At 32.5% G+C, this 15,665-nt stretch overlaps 1 protein-coding gene and 1 long non-coding RNA gene across 8 annotated transcripts in view; one reads left to right on the top strand and one right to left on the bottom strand.

The window, feature by feature from the left end:
• LOC137491394 (uncharacterized) overlaps nucleotides 1-15,665 on the top strand; it is a 100,262-nt gene that overhangs the window by 67,601 nt on the left and 16,996 nt on the right. For 5 of the 7 annotated variants that reach the window (XR_012402011.1, XR_012402006.1, XR_012402007.1 and 2 more), the window contains exons 3-4: nucleotides 5,974-6,054; nucleotides 12,288-12,452. This is a non-coding gene — a long non-coding RNA (uncharacterized lncRNA). Of the gene's footprint in view, nucleotides 1-5,973; nucleotides 6,055-10,749; nucleotides 10,978-12,287; nucleotides 12,453-15,665 lie in introns of all 7 variants that reach the window. The other 2 variants (XR_012402009.1, XR_012402008.1) reach the window with 1 other exon arrangement.
• prl2 (prolactin 2) lies at nucleotides 10,484-15,613 on the bottom strand. The gene is given in 5 exon segments (NM_001162854.1): nucleotides 10,484-10,934; nucleotides 12,228-12,407; nucleotides 14,039-14,146; nucleotides 15,289-15,467; nucleotides 15,561-15,613. Coding segments are annotated over 5 exon segments (681 nt in total). The 5' UTR covers nucleotides 15,583-15,613; the 3' UTR covers nucleotides 10,484-10,742.

The raw sequence follows: 15,665 nt of genomic DNA, 5'->3' as shown, positions 1-15,665 counted from the left end.
CATAGCATCATTTCCCGAATGCCTTATTGTTGTTCCTCTGTAGTCCGCTGTTTGTTTCTGCTTGTGTTGTGATCCTAAACTTTGGTCATGCTCTCAGAATAGCAAGCAAACATTATGCAGGAGTAATGTATGGCTCAACAGCGCCCTCTAGCAAAAACACAATATGTGCACAATCATCACAACCTAAGACTACTAGGATGTACTGCCATCATTTGGAGGGTTTAAAGTGATACTAAATCAGTATCTATCTATCTATCTATCTATCTATCTATCTATCTATCTATCTATCTATCTATCTATCTATCTATCTATCTATCTATCTATCTATCTATCTATCTATCTATCTATCTATCTATCTATCTATCTATCTAAACAACAAATAAATGTCAATCATGTCGTTACACATATTATTATTATTTTTATTTCCCACCTATAAGCAATAAATTGATGCCATCTACCTGTTTATACATAGATGAAGAGGCGCCCTCTAGTGTACCTAGGGTGAATGGTCTGTGTTCGAACTGGCTAAAATGTGCAATGACGTTAGCCGTTTCAAACATTACAGGGGGCGCTAAACTGCGGTTTTCTCTGATCTATGATGTTTAACAGAGTAAATGAATGTTCACAGTATGTCTGATAATATTTTTTTCTTCTGGATAAAGTCTTATTTGTTTTATTTTGGCAGTAATAAAAGCAGTTTTTAATAAATAATTTTTTTAAAATAAATTTTAAGGTCACTAATTATCTCCTAAGCAATATTTTTTTTTTCAATGGTCTCCAGAACAAACCATCGTCATACAATAACTTGACTAATTACCCTGACCTGCCTAGTTAACCTAATAAACCTGGTGAAGAATTTACATGTCACTTTAAGCTGTATAGAAGTTTCTTGAAGTATATCTATCTATCTATCTATCTATCTATCTATCTATCTATCTATCTATCTATCTATCTATCTATCTATCTGTCTATCTGTCTATCTATCTATCTATCTATCTATCTATCTATCTATCTATCTATCTATCTATCTATCACACACATGACCTTTGACCTATAACCTAAACAACAAATAAATGTCAATCATGTCGTTACACATATTATTAATTTTTTATTTCCCACCTATAAGCAATAAATTGATGCCATCTACCTGTAGATACGTAGATGAAGAGGCGCCCTCTAGTGTACCTAGGGTGAATGGTCTATGTTCGAACTGGCTAAAATGTGCAATGACGTTAGCCGTTTCGAACATTACAGGGGGCGCTAAACTGCGGTTTTCTCTGTGTTATGATCTATGATGTTTAACAGAGTAAATGAATGTTCACAGTATGTCTGATAATATTTTTTTTTCTGGATAAAGTCTTATTTGTTTTTATTTTGGCAGTAATAAAAGCAGTTTTAAATAAATATTTTTTTAAATAAATTTTAAGGTCACTAATTATCCCCTAAGCAATATATTTTTTTCAATGGTCTCCAGAACAAACCATCGTCATACAATAACTTGACTAATTACCCTGACCTGCCTAGTTAACCTAATAAACCTGGTGAAGAATTTACATGTCACTTTAAGCTGTATAGAAGTTTCTTGAAGTATATCTATCTATCTATCTATCTATCTATCTATCTATCTATCTATCTATCTATCTATCTATCTATCTATCTGTCTGTCTGTCTGTCTGTCTGTCTGTCTGTCTGTCTGTCTGTCTGTCTGTCTATCTATCTATCTATCTATCTATCACACACATGACCTTTGACCTATAACCTAAACAACAAATAAATGTCAATCATGTCGTTACACATATTATTAATTTTTTTATTTCCCACCTATAAGCAATAAATTGATGCCATCTACCTGTAGATACGTAGATGAAGAGGCGCCCTCTAGTGTACTTAGGGTGAATGGTCTGTGTTCGAACTGGCTAAAATGTGCAATGACGTTAGCCGTTTCAAACATTACAGGGGGCGCTAAACTGCGGTTCTCTCTGTGTTATTATCTATGATGTTTAACAGAGTAAATGAATGTTCACAGTATGTCTGATATTATTTTTTTCTTCTGGATAAAGTCTTATTTGTTTTATTTTGGCAGTAATAAAAGCAGTTTTAAATAAATAATTTTTAAAAAATAAATTTTAAGGTCACTAATTATCTCCTAAGCAATATATTTTTTTCAATGGTCTCCAGAACAAACCATCGTCATACAATAACTTGACTAATTACCCTGACCTGCCTAGTTAACCTAATAAACCTGGTGAAGAATTTACATGTCACTTTAAGCTGTATAGAAGTTTCTTGAAGTATGCCTATATCTATCTATCTATCTATCTATCTATCTATCTATCTATCTATCTATCTATCTATCTATCTGTCTGTCTGTCTGTCTGTCTGTCTGTCTGTCTGTCTGTCTGTCTGTCTGTCTGTCTTTCTGTCTGTCTGTCTTTCTGTCTATCTATCTGTCTGTCTGTCTGTCTGTCTGTCTGTCTGTCTGTCTGTCTGTTGTACCAATTTAATTAAAAAGAAAAGAAAGTTTCGTCATAAGTGTATGCAGTAGTATGCATACTGTATTCTGCATCAGCTCACAGTAGCCACAAGTTTTTGCAGATGTGTCAACATATATTGTCACTAGAGGGGGCTGTAGGGCAATGGAAATTTAAATCCACAGTAGGGATCAAAATTAGAGAGCAACTTATTTTTATACATACCGTTGACTCCTTTTGCTTACAAAAATTATAAACACTTTCCGATTTCTTCCAGTTATTGGTTTGATTTTTAAGAATTTTCATTGATTTTAGCAAGATGGTGAGCCATTTTAAAGTGATTAAAACCATCTGGCAGCAGGTTGTCAAGATGAACACTGTATAAAAATGTAGGGTTCCACACAATTAATTCATGTTGTCCCAACATAAATCAATTATGTTAACACATTTAAGTGGATTAAGCGTGCAGCAGTTATTTGTTAGGGTTTGGTGGTGTTTTTTCCAGTGTTCAGCTTCTTATAAAGCTATATTGAAAAGTTAATGCAAGTGTTTATCTGAACTATACTTTTATCACACCATCAACAAGCAATTCTTGACAACGTCTTAAAACAGATGAAGCAGTCCTTGTTGGAAAAAGTACTGAAATAATCAAATGGAGAGTCCTGATCAAAACCTGACAGAAAATCTCTTGAAAATTCTTAGCAGCATAGTCATGGCTGAGAAACACTAGTCAGTGTACTGTACACTGTAAAAATTATATGATCACTTAGTCCTGGCAGCATATGTTTTTAGGACTTTGTAACCTATTAAACTAAGTTAATCATGTTCTAACTTAATTTTATAAGTTATGTAGGCTGTTTAAGTCAGTTTAACGGTAACACTTCACAATAAGATTCATTAGTTAATGCATTTACTAACATGAACTAATCATGAAAAGCAATTGAACAGCATTTATTAATCATAATTAAACATTTACTAATGCATTATTAACATTCAAGTCCATGATTGTTAACATTAGTTAATGCACCATGAGTTAACATGAACTAACAATGAACAACTGTATTTTCATTAACTAACATTTATTAACATGAAAAAATTCTGTAGTAAATGTATTGTTCATTGTTTGTTCATGTTAGTAAATGCATCACTTAACATTATTTAATGAACCTTATTGTAAATTGTGACCAGTTTAACATACTATAAGTTCAATGGACTCATACGGTTCATTTGATTCAGCTTAAAAATGTAAGGCAACCAGGAATTTTTTTTACAGTGTAGAAGAAATTGAGTGACTATAATGATGTGCAGAGAGAGAGAGAGAGAGAGAGAGAGAGAGAGAGAGAGAGAGAGAGAGAGAGAGAGAGAGAGATGTCCTATAAGAGACTAGAAAAGCCTATTAGACACTAGTCTTTCCTGTGAGAGACTAATTTCCTTTGAATTAAGGATTTGTCTCATGTACTGGGGATACAGTTAAACAACCTGGATATGCATACTTTTGTTAGATATTCACTAACTTGAAGGCTAGAATTGAAGTCATGATGAGTAATGTTTACTTGCCAAACATTTTATTTCTTAATTTTCTTCAACTTTTAAAAGTCCTTTCTACTTTTAGTATACCTATCTAGGTCATGAGATGTAATTAGATGCTTTTAGTTGATTCAAAGTAATATATGTTGCATTTTTTATGATGTGAGAAAGAAACTTCTAATATTAGATGTTGTTGTTGTTATTATTATTAATATTATTATTAATGTTTTGAAAATGTAAGTTATGCCTGACACTATACTACATTACAGTGAACTGTGGAAGAAACTCTAGAAGAGCTTAATAGGATCACAGTAGAGCAGAGAGAGACTATTGATGTCTGTTAGAGACTAACAGGATCACAGTAGAGCAGAGAGAGAGAAACTATTGAAAACAAAAATCAAATACTCATAAACTTTTCTCTGATTTTATTGGTACATATATTTTTTTGAGAATCTGCTTGGTGTAATAAAATAAATGGCAGACCAGGAAAATATCCTCAAGTCCACACTGTTGGTCTGTGTGATTGTTTAAAGCCTTTATATGGCACAGAAGCGGATCATTGTCCTCTGGCTTTCTGTGCTATGCTTTGATGGACAGCTTCTAAAATCATATAAGATGGCTGATGCTCAGCTTATGTTGAGCCACCAGTCCATCTGAGAGCCGAGCATACTGGGGATGACAGTCAGATGGCTAGTCTTAGCACGCTGACCTTTCCTAGTGAGCTGAAAGGTCATTATTCGATAGTTAGAAGTCGCTGGGGTCATTAGCTCATACATCATCAGTCGTATCCGCACAGGAAATGAATAATTGTGCTTGCTGAATAGACTGTGTCACTACCGTATTGCTTGTGGCATGACATGCACTAAAGATGAAGTGTATATTACTGCTACATGCTTGATTGATCAGCCTTGATTAATGGTTTGTCTCATACACTGGTTATACAATCAAACAACCTGGATATGCATGCTTTTATTAGTTATTTATATTCATATTAAGTCATGATAAATCACGTATTTACTTAAAAAAAAAACCATTTTCTTCAACGTTTAATGCCATTTTTACTTTGATATGTGTCCATATAGATAACATGAGATTAATTAAATGCCCTGCAGCTCAGTGTAATATTAGTTGAAATAATCTTAATCTGTTCCAACTATCTTTAGGTTGTGAGAATGCAATCTTTAAAAATATTAGGTTTTTATTGTATATTTTTATTTTGGTTTTATTTATGTTAAAATGGTTTCATATAGGTTAAGTTGTATAGTTGTAATAATAATAATAAAATATCATTAATAATAATAATATTAATAACAACATTATTATTAGTAATAATAATATTAATATTAATAATTGTAATAATATTAATAATATTAATTATAATAATAATAGTAATAATAATAATAAAAATAATAATAATAATAATAGTAGTAGTAATAATAGTAATAGTAATAGTAATAATAATAATAATAATTATAATAATAATAATAATAATAATAATAATAGTTATAATAATAGTAGCAGTAAAGTAATAGTAATAATAATAGTAGTAGTAGTAGTAATAATAATAGTAATAATAATAATAATAATGATAATAATAGTTGTAATAATAATAGTAATAGTAATAATAATAATAATAATAATAATAATAATAATAATAATAATAATAATAGTTATAATAATAGTAGCAGTAAAGTAATAGTAATAATAATAGTAGTAGTAATAATAATAGTAATAATAATAATATTAATAGTAATAATAATAATAATTATCATGGTCACACAAGGAAGACAAAGATGGTTTTCTTTAAGGGTATTTGTTTAAAACCATGAAGCTGATGCAGAGTGTTGAAGCAGGTAAGTGATTTAGCATAGGGAGAGCGATCTCACACACAGTTCATATGGTAAACATTATCTCTTTAGTCAAACACCAGATAAGCCTAATCACTTCCCTTATTCAGTTGTATTTGCATCCACAGGCGAAGAGAGATATCCACGGAATAAGACGAGAGGAAGAGGGAGAGAAGATGAGGTGAACCATCAAACTTCGATTCCAACCGGTGAGTGAGTGAAGGAGGATTTATGGTGTGTGGTAATTGCGTGTGCAGGTGCAGGTAATCAGTATTCTGGTGATTATTCACAGGTGTGGTGAAAGGTGATTGGAGTAGCAGGAACGAGCTGAGGGTGTGATAATAATAATAATAATAATAATAATAATAATTATTATTATTATTATTATTATTATTACTATTAATGTTATTTTCATTATTATTCATTTTATTTTTATTATTAATATTATTACTATATTATTATTATTGTTATTATCATTAACATTATTATATTAAAATATTATAAATTTTTTTAGATTTTTGAAAATCTGGAATTTTTGTTTCTGCTTAAAATCAACATTTGTTTGATACCTTTTCTAGCATTATGAATACTGTTTCTGTCATAATCAGATTAATGCATTATTTATAAGTTTTACAGGCCTAACAATTTAGATATTTTGGTTGCTAGATACTTTTGGTATCAGTTGGCATTGTTTTCAAAATAATGTTAAATTTCAAATATTTCATCAGTACAAAATGATATGTGTCCTATAATGCACAGCACACAATGCAAAATGTCTTAAATTGTTCCAGCATCATTAGTCTGGTGACAAAATGTGGCTTCGCTCTTAAAAGGAAATTGGGAAACACTTAAATTTAACGTGACAAAGCTACACATGTTCTATGCATTTACTTATGTAATGAATTGTGCATAATTGCATATAACACTAAATCCAATCTACACTCTAACCCCAACCATATAGTGTAGTAATTAATTAATGTTACTCAGTAGTTAAATGACAGTGTAGCTACGTCACCTTAAAATAAAGTGTAACCGGAAATTGTTGTTTGCCCTTTGAGTCACTGACTTCCAGAGACAGACGAGACCTGAGCGATCTGTCATCCAGGAACATATGAGCAATGCAAAACCCTCACACACACAAACCCTCCAGCTCTGGATTTCAGACAGACAGCAATATTCAGAATTGCTGATGTACATTTTTCTATTCTTAGGTTAAAAATGGAATAGTAATACCCGCATCACTCTTACGTACATATACGTCAGCAAACTCATATCTCAGTTGAAATCATTCTTGAAAATACATATATTCATATGTACAGCGGAGAAAATAAGTATTGAACACGTCATGTTTTTTCCTGGGAATTATATTTCCAAAGGAGCTGTTGACATGGAGTTGAACCAGATTTTGGTTAAAACCCAAACTATACAAACAAAAATAAAATAAAACAAAAAAATGAAAAATTAGTTATGTTTAGTAACAATGAAACGACACAAGGAGAAAGTGCTGAACTACTGAAACGTATTTAATACTTTATATAAAAGGTTTTTTGGTGATAGCTGCTTAAAGACACCTCTCATACGGAGAATGAAGTCACATGCCCTGCTAAGGTCTATTTGTTTTCACAGACTTCAACGGTGTAAAAATCTTAATGGTTCTGTGGGTTTCGTTTGTTAAATCTGAGCTTTATTTTGTATTCTATATTGGATTCAAGTCAGGTGAATGGCTGGGCCATTCTACAGTCTGATTTTCTTTCTCTGAAAGCATTTGAGCATTTCCGTTTTGGATTATTGTCAGTTGCTGAAGAACTACTGAAAGATTTCTGAAAGATGTCTGGTCTTTCCCTGCCTTTGTACAGCTCCCTTTCTTCATGTGTTCAATACTTTTTCCCTGCGTCATTTCATTTTATGACACATAACGTAATTTGTAAACTAATTAAATTATCCATATATGGATTTCTTTGGTTGTTTTCAACATCCGTGAAAAAAAAATCAAGTCAATGACACCTTTAAGCCTGGTTTATTCTTCTGCCTCAAATGACCGGCGTAACCAACGGCGCATGCAACGCGCGTAGCCGTGCATTTATACTTCTGCACGCTGTCTCTGTTGGTCTGCATTAACACTTCCAAAACGCTAGTTGGCAGTAAGTTGTTAATGTGTCTCTGTGTTGAGTTTCTTCGCCTGTGTTTTGTTCTTTCTGAACGCTTTCGGGATGTGGCTCAAACTCGTTTATTTTGAGGCAGGAACCGGCAGACGTGCAACAACTTTAACTATGAGGCAAACACAAACAAAACTTTCCATCCGGAGCTTCTTTACGGGACTTCAGACTTGTAAACAATCGCTTCATCTGGCTCGCGCGCTCGTGTGGCTCTCGGCCCCGCCCAGACTCGTCAGCACTTCCATGCCGACCAGTCACAGAGCTTGCTCTACGCGTCGTTGCGATGTGTAGTTACATTTTTTGAGAGGTGCACATCAGCGACGCCGACGGCCACGGCGTTGGGCTTTGCATCGATGCGTAGGCTGTGCCGTAGCATACGTGTGCGTTTGATGCAGAAGTAAAAATCAGCCTTTAGAATATGTTTTCTAAGAAAAATGGTGATGTTGTCAATATTTATTTTCCCTGCTGTATGTATGTCAAAACAAACAAATATATTGGATGCGATGAATCGTGTTTGTCATATGCATATACTAAAATTTGAGACATGATCTGCTAAACCATTGTGATCATTAAGAAGTTTGTCCTGTATGTTATGAATATGTATTTAAAAATGCTGACCTCATTTGTAATTGTAATGCTTATTGTCAGATGAATTACCATATGGGGCCAATGCTGTAAATCCTCTCCCTTGGCCTCACTGAACACTAAAAGGTTTATTATGGGCTGTCTTCAGAATCTTGTCAGAAGTAATAGGTCACTTTGTGCATGCTTTTACATTTTATTATTATTATTTTTTTATTATTTACATAATATATTCCTAATGCCATACTTCTTACTACTGTATATTCAGGCATAAAGTAAGGATTGGGACTTCAACAACACCCATTTTTTGCATATATGTATGCCCCTTACATTCATGGGTATTAATTTTGTTTTGCCTTGACTCTCAAATTGCTGGTAGCAGTTGACTTTCATTTTATGAACCACCAAGTACTACAGATTTTGCTCAAAATCATTTTAATGCTCTACTGGAAAAAAGTCACCTACATCTTGGATTGCTTGGTGATTAAATGAACAGCAAATTAAAAAATTAGGCTTAACTAGGCCTTTCATGTGCTCTATATTTCATTTAAAAACGGTTTCCTCCTCGAAGATGACATCGCTCCGGATTTTGTAAAACATTTCCTGGTAAAATGTTAAAGTTCAGGCCGAAGCACTGTCCTCAGGCTGAGACTGAACTCTATCTTAACTGAAGGCCTTTCTGTCCTGCTGTATGAAGAGAAACTTGTCATTACGTGCAGAGGGCAAGATGGAGACACACACAACTCCCATGCGGAATACCAAATAAAAGTCACATTTTATTTCATTATTATAATTATAGTTATTATTGTAGTTATTATTATTATTCCGCCCAAGCCACATGTAATTTCGTCCAGCCAAAAAATTAAAAAGTGATTATGCAGTATTGACAAACATTTCAACTTGAACTTTTTGTAAACCTTGCTTGTTTGTTTACAAGATAAATGTCTTTGAAGGCCTGAAGAATGCAAACATGATTTTCTGCAAACTTTTGTGAAAATAGTGACGTCAATTGCATGCGTACTGTATTACGTGTTACGTCTATGCGTGTGGCACATAGGGTATTTGTACAAAGTGACAGTGACATCTACTGGCCTGGCATGCATAATTCCGCATTTTGAGTCGTTTTCATGAGTCCATGAGAATATATAAACATATATTATATCAATATGTACTGAATATAATATGAAATAGTTAATTAACTTAAATAAAATGGTCTATATGAAGTAAACTATGAAATGTTTATATTTTAAATCATGAAAAATATTATAACATAAATGCAAATATATATTGTTTAATTTAAAATAATGTCATTTTTAAATATTAAAAGGTAATAAAGATAATAATTATCCTCCAAGCTATTTGACAGTTTTTTTCTGATGAAAATCAAAGATGTTATTATGAAAATTGTCATTATGTTAAAACCTGTAACCATTGACTTCTATAGTATTTGTTTTTCCCCACTATATGGAAGTCAGTGGTTACAGATTTCTAACATTTTTCAAAAGGTCTTCTTTTGTGTTTAATAGAAAAAAGTAAACTCATAAAGGTCTGGAAATTACATTTTCATTTTGGATTGAACTTTAAATACATATTTAAAGAACCTAAATCTTTCTGCAGGTTTCCATGACAAAACTCTTAGTTTTCATTTAGTTGAACTTGATTTTCTAAAATAACCCATATAATAGGAATAAACCAATATTTCACTGTCCTGTGTGTATTCGTAAATGTTCCAGTAGCAACATTTCACAATTATGCAATAAATACAGTAAACTTTGCATATTTGCTGAAGAATCTACAGTTTTATTGTCCTTTTTCAAACGTATTGTCTGTTCATTCAGTGAAAATTAGCTTGGCAACTAAGAACATTTAAAACAAACACATCAGAATGTCTTGAGCAGGAGTGTAACTCACAGAAATATAAATAGAAAGCACATGGTAATTAGAAAAATATGAATGAATAAGTATGTGAATTTCCTCTTAGAGGCGAAACAGAATTTCTCCCTCTTCTGTTTTAATAATTACAGCAACAATTACTAGAACATGAAGCAATGCAAAAGTCAGGTTTATTTACTGGGATTTGATGACTTGTGGACCAGCGTGTGTCCATTGTGCTGTCCTTCAGTGCAGGTGAAAGGCCCATGTTTTTTTTTTGTTTGCCCCTAACAGTCATGTTCGGGTACAATCCTGCACTTGAGGATTTTTAGATAGTTCTGGACTTTGTTGGAGTCGCGGCGAAAGCAGTAGAGGAGATCGTAGTCACTCATGGCTTCTCCGCTGTCAGAAATCGGAAGCATGGCTTCTGCTGCAGACAGACCTGTCACTGAGTTCCCAAGCATCCCCAGCACTCGCATCTGACAGAGGACACAAACACTGAGTCAAGGAGCCGCAGACAGGGTACAGAACATTCTGACAGTCTGTACTGTCGTTTGTTTTGTTTTGGCAGGAATATTTGAAGTAAATGAAAACTAGTTAACAGTGTGTATATATATACACAAAAACAATAGAAGGGAAATTTAGTGTCATTTCTAAATATTTGGTAACTTGTGAAAATGTGAATATTATCTTAATATATTGCCACAAATATTGTTCTGTATTATCAGTATTGTTAAAAAAAAAGAGATAAGTGTTTTTAATGAATGTTTTGATGAAGTAAAATTGATGAAACACAGGTTGTAAAAATGTTTTCAGTTTATCTTACAAATGTTTTGTGGTTTTTCAATAAAATATTTTAGTATAATTAATTGTATGGTAAAATATTAAATATTTTTATTTAGCATATACTGCAAAATCATTACTTTTATATAAGTTTTTATCATTTATTTATTTTTTTCCTCTATCTAATTGCAAAGGCAATGCCCTCTAGAGGTCACTTTGTTGTCTTCATACATCAAGGCTGACTAATTTAAGGAAAAAAAAACATTACAAATGTAGAATTCACCGCAAGAATAAAAAATATTATGAATAATTTATTATTAATAATAATTATTATTTATTATAATTTTATACCTGACAAGAAATTGCTTTTCATCATAATCCATTAAACGAATTGTCATTTGAACAATTAAATTAAACATTCTCACAGTACATGTAAGTGATGGTAAAATATAAACCAAATTTGTCCATATTTAATCAAAATTTAGGTAAAAAAAACCCATCTTATTTTAGAGTGCGATTTTTATCAACCATATTCAGTCCTACAAAGATGTGCGATGACGAAGTTAATAAAGTTAAATATATTTGTGCACATTTTAATTAAATTTTAACACCTGTAACTTTAAACTAATTTTACAAATATTTTCCACACCTAATTGTAAACAAACCCAGATCCAAAAAGACCCCAGCATGTAAATATGCTTACAAAGAAATAAAAAAAATTAAATAAAGGTCTTATTTAATTTTACAAAGTTACATCCAATTACATTTCTTTAATACTATGTATTAGTATTGTTTACGTATCTCTTCTGCATTTGAATGCATTACAGTTACAGTATGTAGGTTAGGTCTTTCTTAGTGACGTATAATTGCGACCTCCAGAGGGCAGAGCCTTCAAAACGAGACGCAGACCCATTGGCCTCAGTCACCTGAGACCTTCCTAAGCACTTTCTTAAGCACTTCCGTTCCAGATCTCCTTGTCCATGACTCACCTTTTCGGCCACTTTCTCCACGCCTTTCCTAAGCTCGTGGGCCATGTCTCCCATCTCCAGGGCCTTGTTACTGCTGAAGCTGTTGAAGTCCTGCTGGTGGGCCATACTCTGGTGAAGCTGAAACAGAGGGTCCCTCCAGGCCAGAAGCAGCTTGAGGATCACCTCCGTCAACTCCTCGCGCTGAGAGATGAGCAGAGGAACACACTTCACACATACGAGATACTGGTACAGCTCCTGAATTTTTATAACAGATGTGCTGCAGGTTTACTTAAATGATTTGTTTGAATATGCAAATGAGACTTTAATCAAATTAAACTAACCTGAATACATTTCTAGTCAGAACGTTGGATGAAGCCAGGTTTAAAATTCTTTTTTATTTGTTTGTTTGCTTGTTCATTCATTTATTGGTGTCAAAGTATTTTGAATTTATTTGTAACCCTACTGCAAACAAACAGATGGATGGATGGATGTATAGAGAAGTAAAGTTATATAAGATCAACAATACCTTATTTGTAATGTACCTAAGTATTAGATCAACCAGATTATTTTTACTGAATGTTTTATTTTGTAAGAATCTTTTTAATATTAACACCTAAACTTGTCATACACTGAAAAGCATTCAACAGTCTAGTATATACCATGCTATACTGTCTATGATCATTTGAATTGGTGAGTTGTTCATTGCAGACTCATTCTGTACAGATCATTTGAATGAGTGAGTCACTAACTGCAGAGTCGCTCTGTACGGATCATTTGATTCAGTGAGTTACTAACTGCAGACTCACCTTGAAAAGATCATTCGAATGAATTGGCTAACTACAGAGTCACTCTGAATAGATCATTTGAATCAGTTTGTTGTTAACTGATGACTTGTTCTGAACAGATTATTTAAATCAGTTAGATGTTAACTGCGAATTTACTTTGAAAGGATCGTTTGAATCAGCACGTTGCTAACTACAAACTTGCTCTGAATAAATCATAATTTAAATCATTGAGTCTCTTTAACTACAGACTTGATCTGAACGGATCCAATGAATCAGACTTCCTCTGAATGGATCATTTGAATTAGTGAGTTGTTAACTGCAGATTCACTCTGTAGGGATCATTTGATTCAGTGAGTTGTTAACTGCCGACTCACCTTGAAAAGATCATTAAATAAGTGAGTTACTAATTACAGACTCACTCTGAATAATTCATTTGAATCAGTTTGTTGTTAATTTGTTCTGAAGAGATTATTTTAATCAGTGAGTTGTTAACTGCAGATTCACTCTGTAGGAATCATTTGATTTAGTGAGTTGCTAAATGCAGACTGACTTTGAAAAGACTACAGACTCATTTGAATCATTTGAATTATTTGAATCTTTTGTTAACTGCAGACTTGTGAACAGATTATTTGAATCAGTTAATTGTTATATGTGTATTACTTTGAAAAGATCATTTGAATCAGTGTGTCTCTAACCACAGACTTGCTCTGAGTGGATCACTTGAATCAGTGTGTCTCTAACCACAGACTTGCTCTGAATGGATTATTTGAATATGAAAGTCATAATTCGAGATTCACTCTTATTTGTGAACGATTCTAACAAGTGACAAGTGTATTTTGGACATTTTCTTTACATTAAAAAAAAAAAAAGAAACGACATTGTCTCTCCTTAAGTGCATTCATTGACGGGACAGTCCTCATGGGACGAGCCGTGGTTAAGTGCTTTAGCGAGCACAGGCCATTAATGATAAGCAATAAGCACCTGTGAGTTAAACCTATAGTTTGTTTAGTATTATTATTAATAAAATTTTTATTATTTAATACTTACAGCAAGTTTCTGTGCATTCTCTTTGCCATTTGGAGTCAGTATGCTGGAGGTGTGACACTTGCGGTAGATCTTTCCAATGTGGTTTTTGCTGGGCAGGAAATACTGTTCCTGAAGAGAAAAAGAAGAGGAGGAACAGAGGAAAAAAGCATAAAACTGATTAATTAAAAAAAAAAGATTTTTCAATATAAAATAATTTATATTACAGATTTTGTATAGAATGCATTTTAATTAAATGCTGTCATAATGTAATGCACTTCCTATAGATATAACAGTATGTATTTATATGTGTGTGTGTGTGTGTGTGTATGTATGTATGTATGTAGGTATGTATATATTTATATATATATATATATATATATATATATATATATATATATATATATATATATATATATATATATATATATATATATATATATATATATGAATATATATATATATATGAATATGTGTGTGAATATGTGTGTACACACACAAGTAAACTGTTTATCATCAATTTCAAATGACATATAACTAATTATACAAAATTTTAATATATATATAAGCATGCTATTTTATTATGAATGTTTTATGGACTTACATTTTTAAAAGGTCTATTTATAATATTTGTACAACTTACAAATGAAATATAGTTAATGATATAATAAATTGTAAAAATTCAATTCAATTAACTATAAATGTTTCGCATTTTATATCTAAATGTTTTCAGTTACCTATTTTTTCTATGTTAGCAAAAACATTTTTCTCTATTCTTTGAGGCATTTGATTATTGTGCACAATCAGACATTTCTAATATCTAAAAATGTATTTTATTTAAATCCACACTTTTTCTTAGCAAATATTTGCTAGTGCACTTTATTAGACACCTTTACAAATCTGAAAAGCCTATTATTTTTGTAAATCACACTTGATATTAGCAAAAATGATTAATTTTGCCTCTGTGCATGCATTTCATTAAGCACCTTTAAAAAGCTCAAAAGTATTTAATTCTAAATATCATTTGTATAAAAAAATAATAATAAACTTTCCAAAACTTATTGGTAATTGACAATTCTAACTCTCATTTCTAATTTTCTCTTGAGATTTTATTCATGCCATCCAAATGATTAATTCAAATATAGTGTAACTTAATATAAATATAGAAAGATCATTTTTGCTAAAAATATATCTTAAAATGACCTGTTAAAACATTTAGTTACAGAGCCGGCTGCACTGGATCAGTCAGAAGTAGAGATAGAAAGTAGACTCACAAACTCTGAGTGCAGGTCATTGGAGAGGCTGTGCATCCGGGCCGAGTGCTGGATGACCCTGTCGAACAGATCTGCCAGAGACGGGACGTGGCATCCTGATGGCCCGTGAGCACAGATAGGTGCAGATCCGACGCGGCCATGAGGATCCAGACACAGAAGTGCCACAAGCAGCACAGCCACTGAGAGAAACACAGAGACACAGACACAGACAATATAAGTTCCTCAGCGCAAAATAAAAGATCCAAAGTCTCCTCGAATCAGCTCAGAAATACCTTGCTTCAGGCTCCTAGACATTCTGAGAGGAGAGGAGAAGGAGAGGTTGTGGAAAAGCGAGGGGTCGGACTGCTATTTAAAGTGTCCGGAGTTGTGGAGGTGCT

This window comes from Danio rerio, chromosome 4 (assembly GCF_049306965.1).
Source record: "Danio rerio strain Tuebingen ecotype United States chromosome 4, GRCz12tu, whole genome shotgun sequence".
Lineage (NCBI taxonomy): Eukaryota > Metazoa > Chordata > Actinopteri > Cypriniformes > Danionidae > Danio > Danio rerio.
This window is presented reverse-complemented; position numbering and strand designations above follow the sequence as displayed.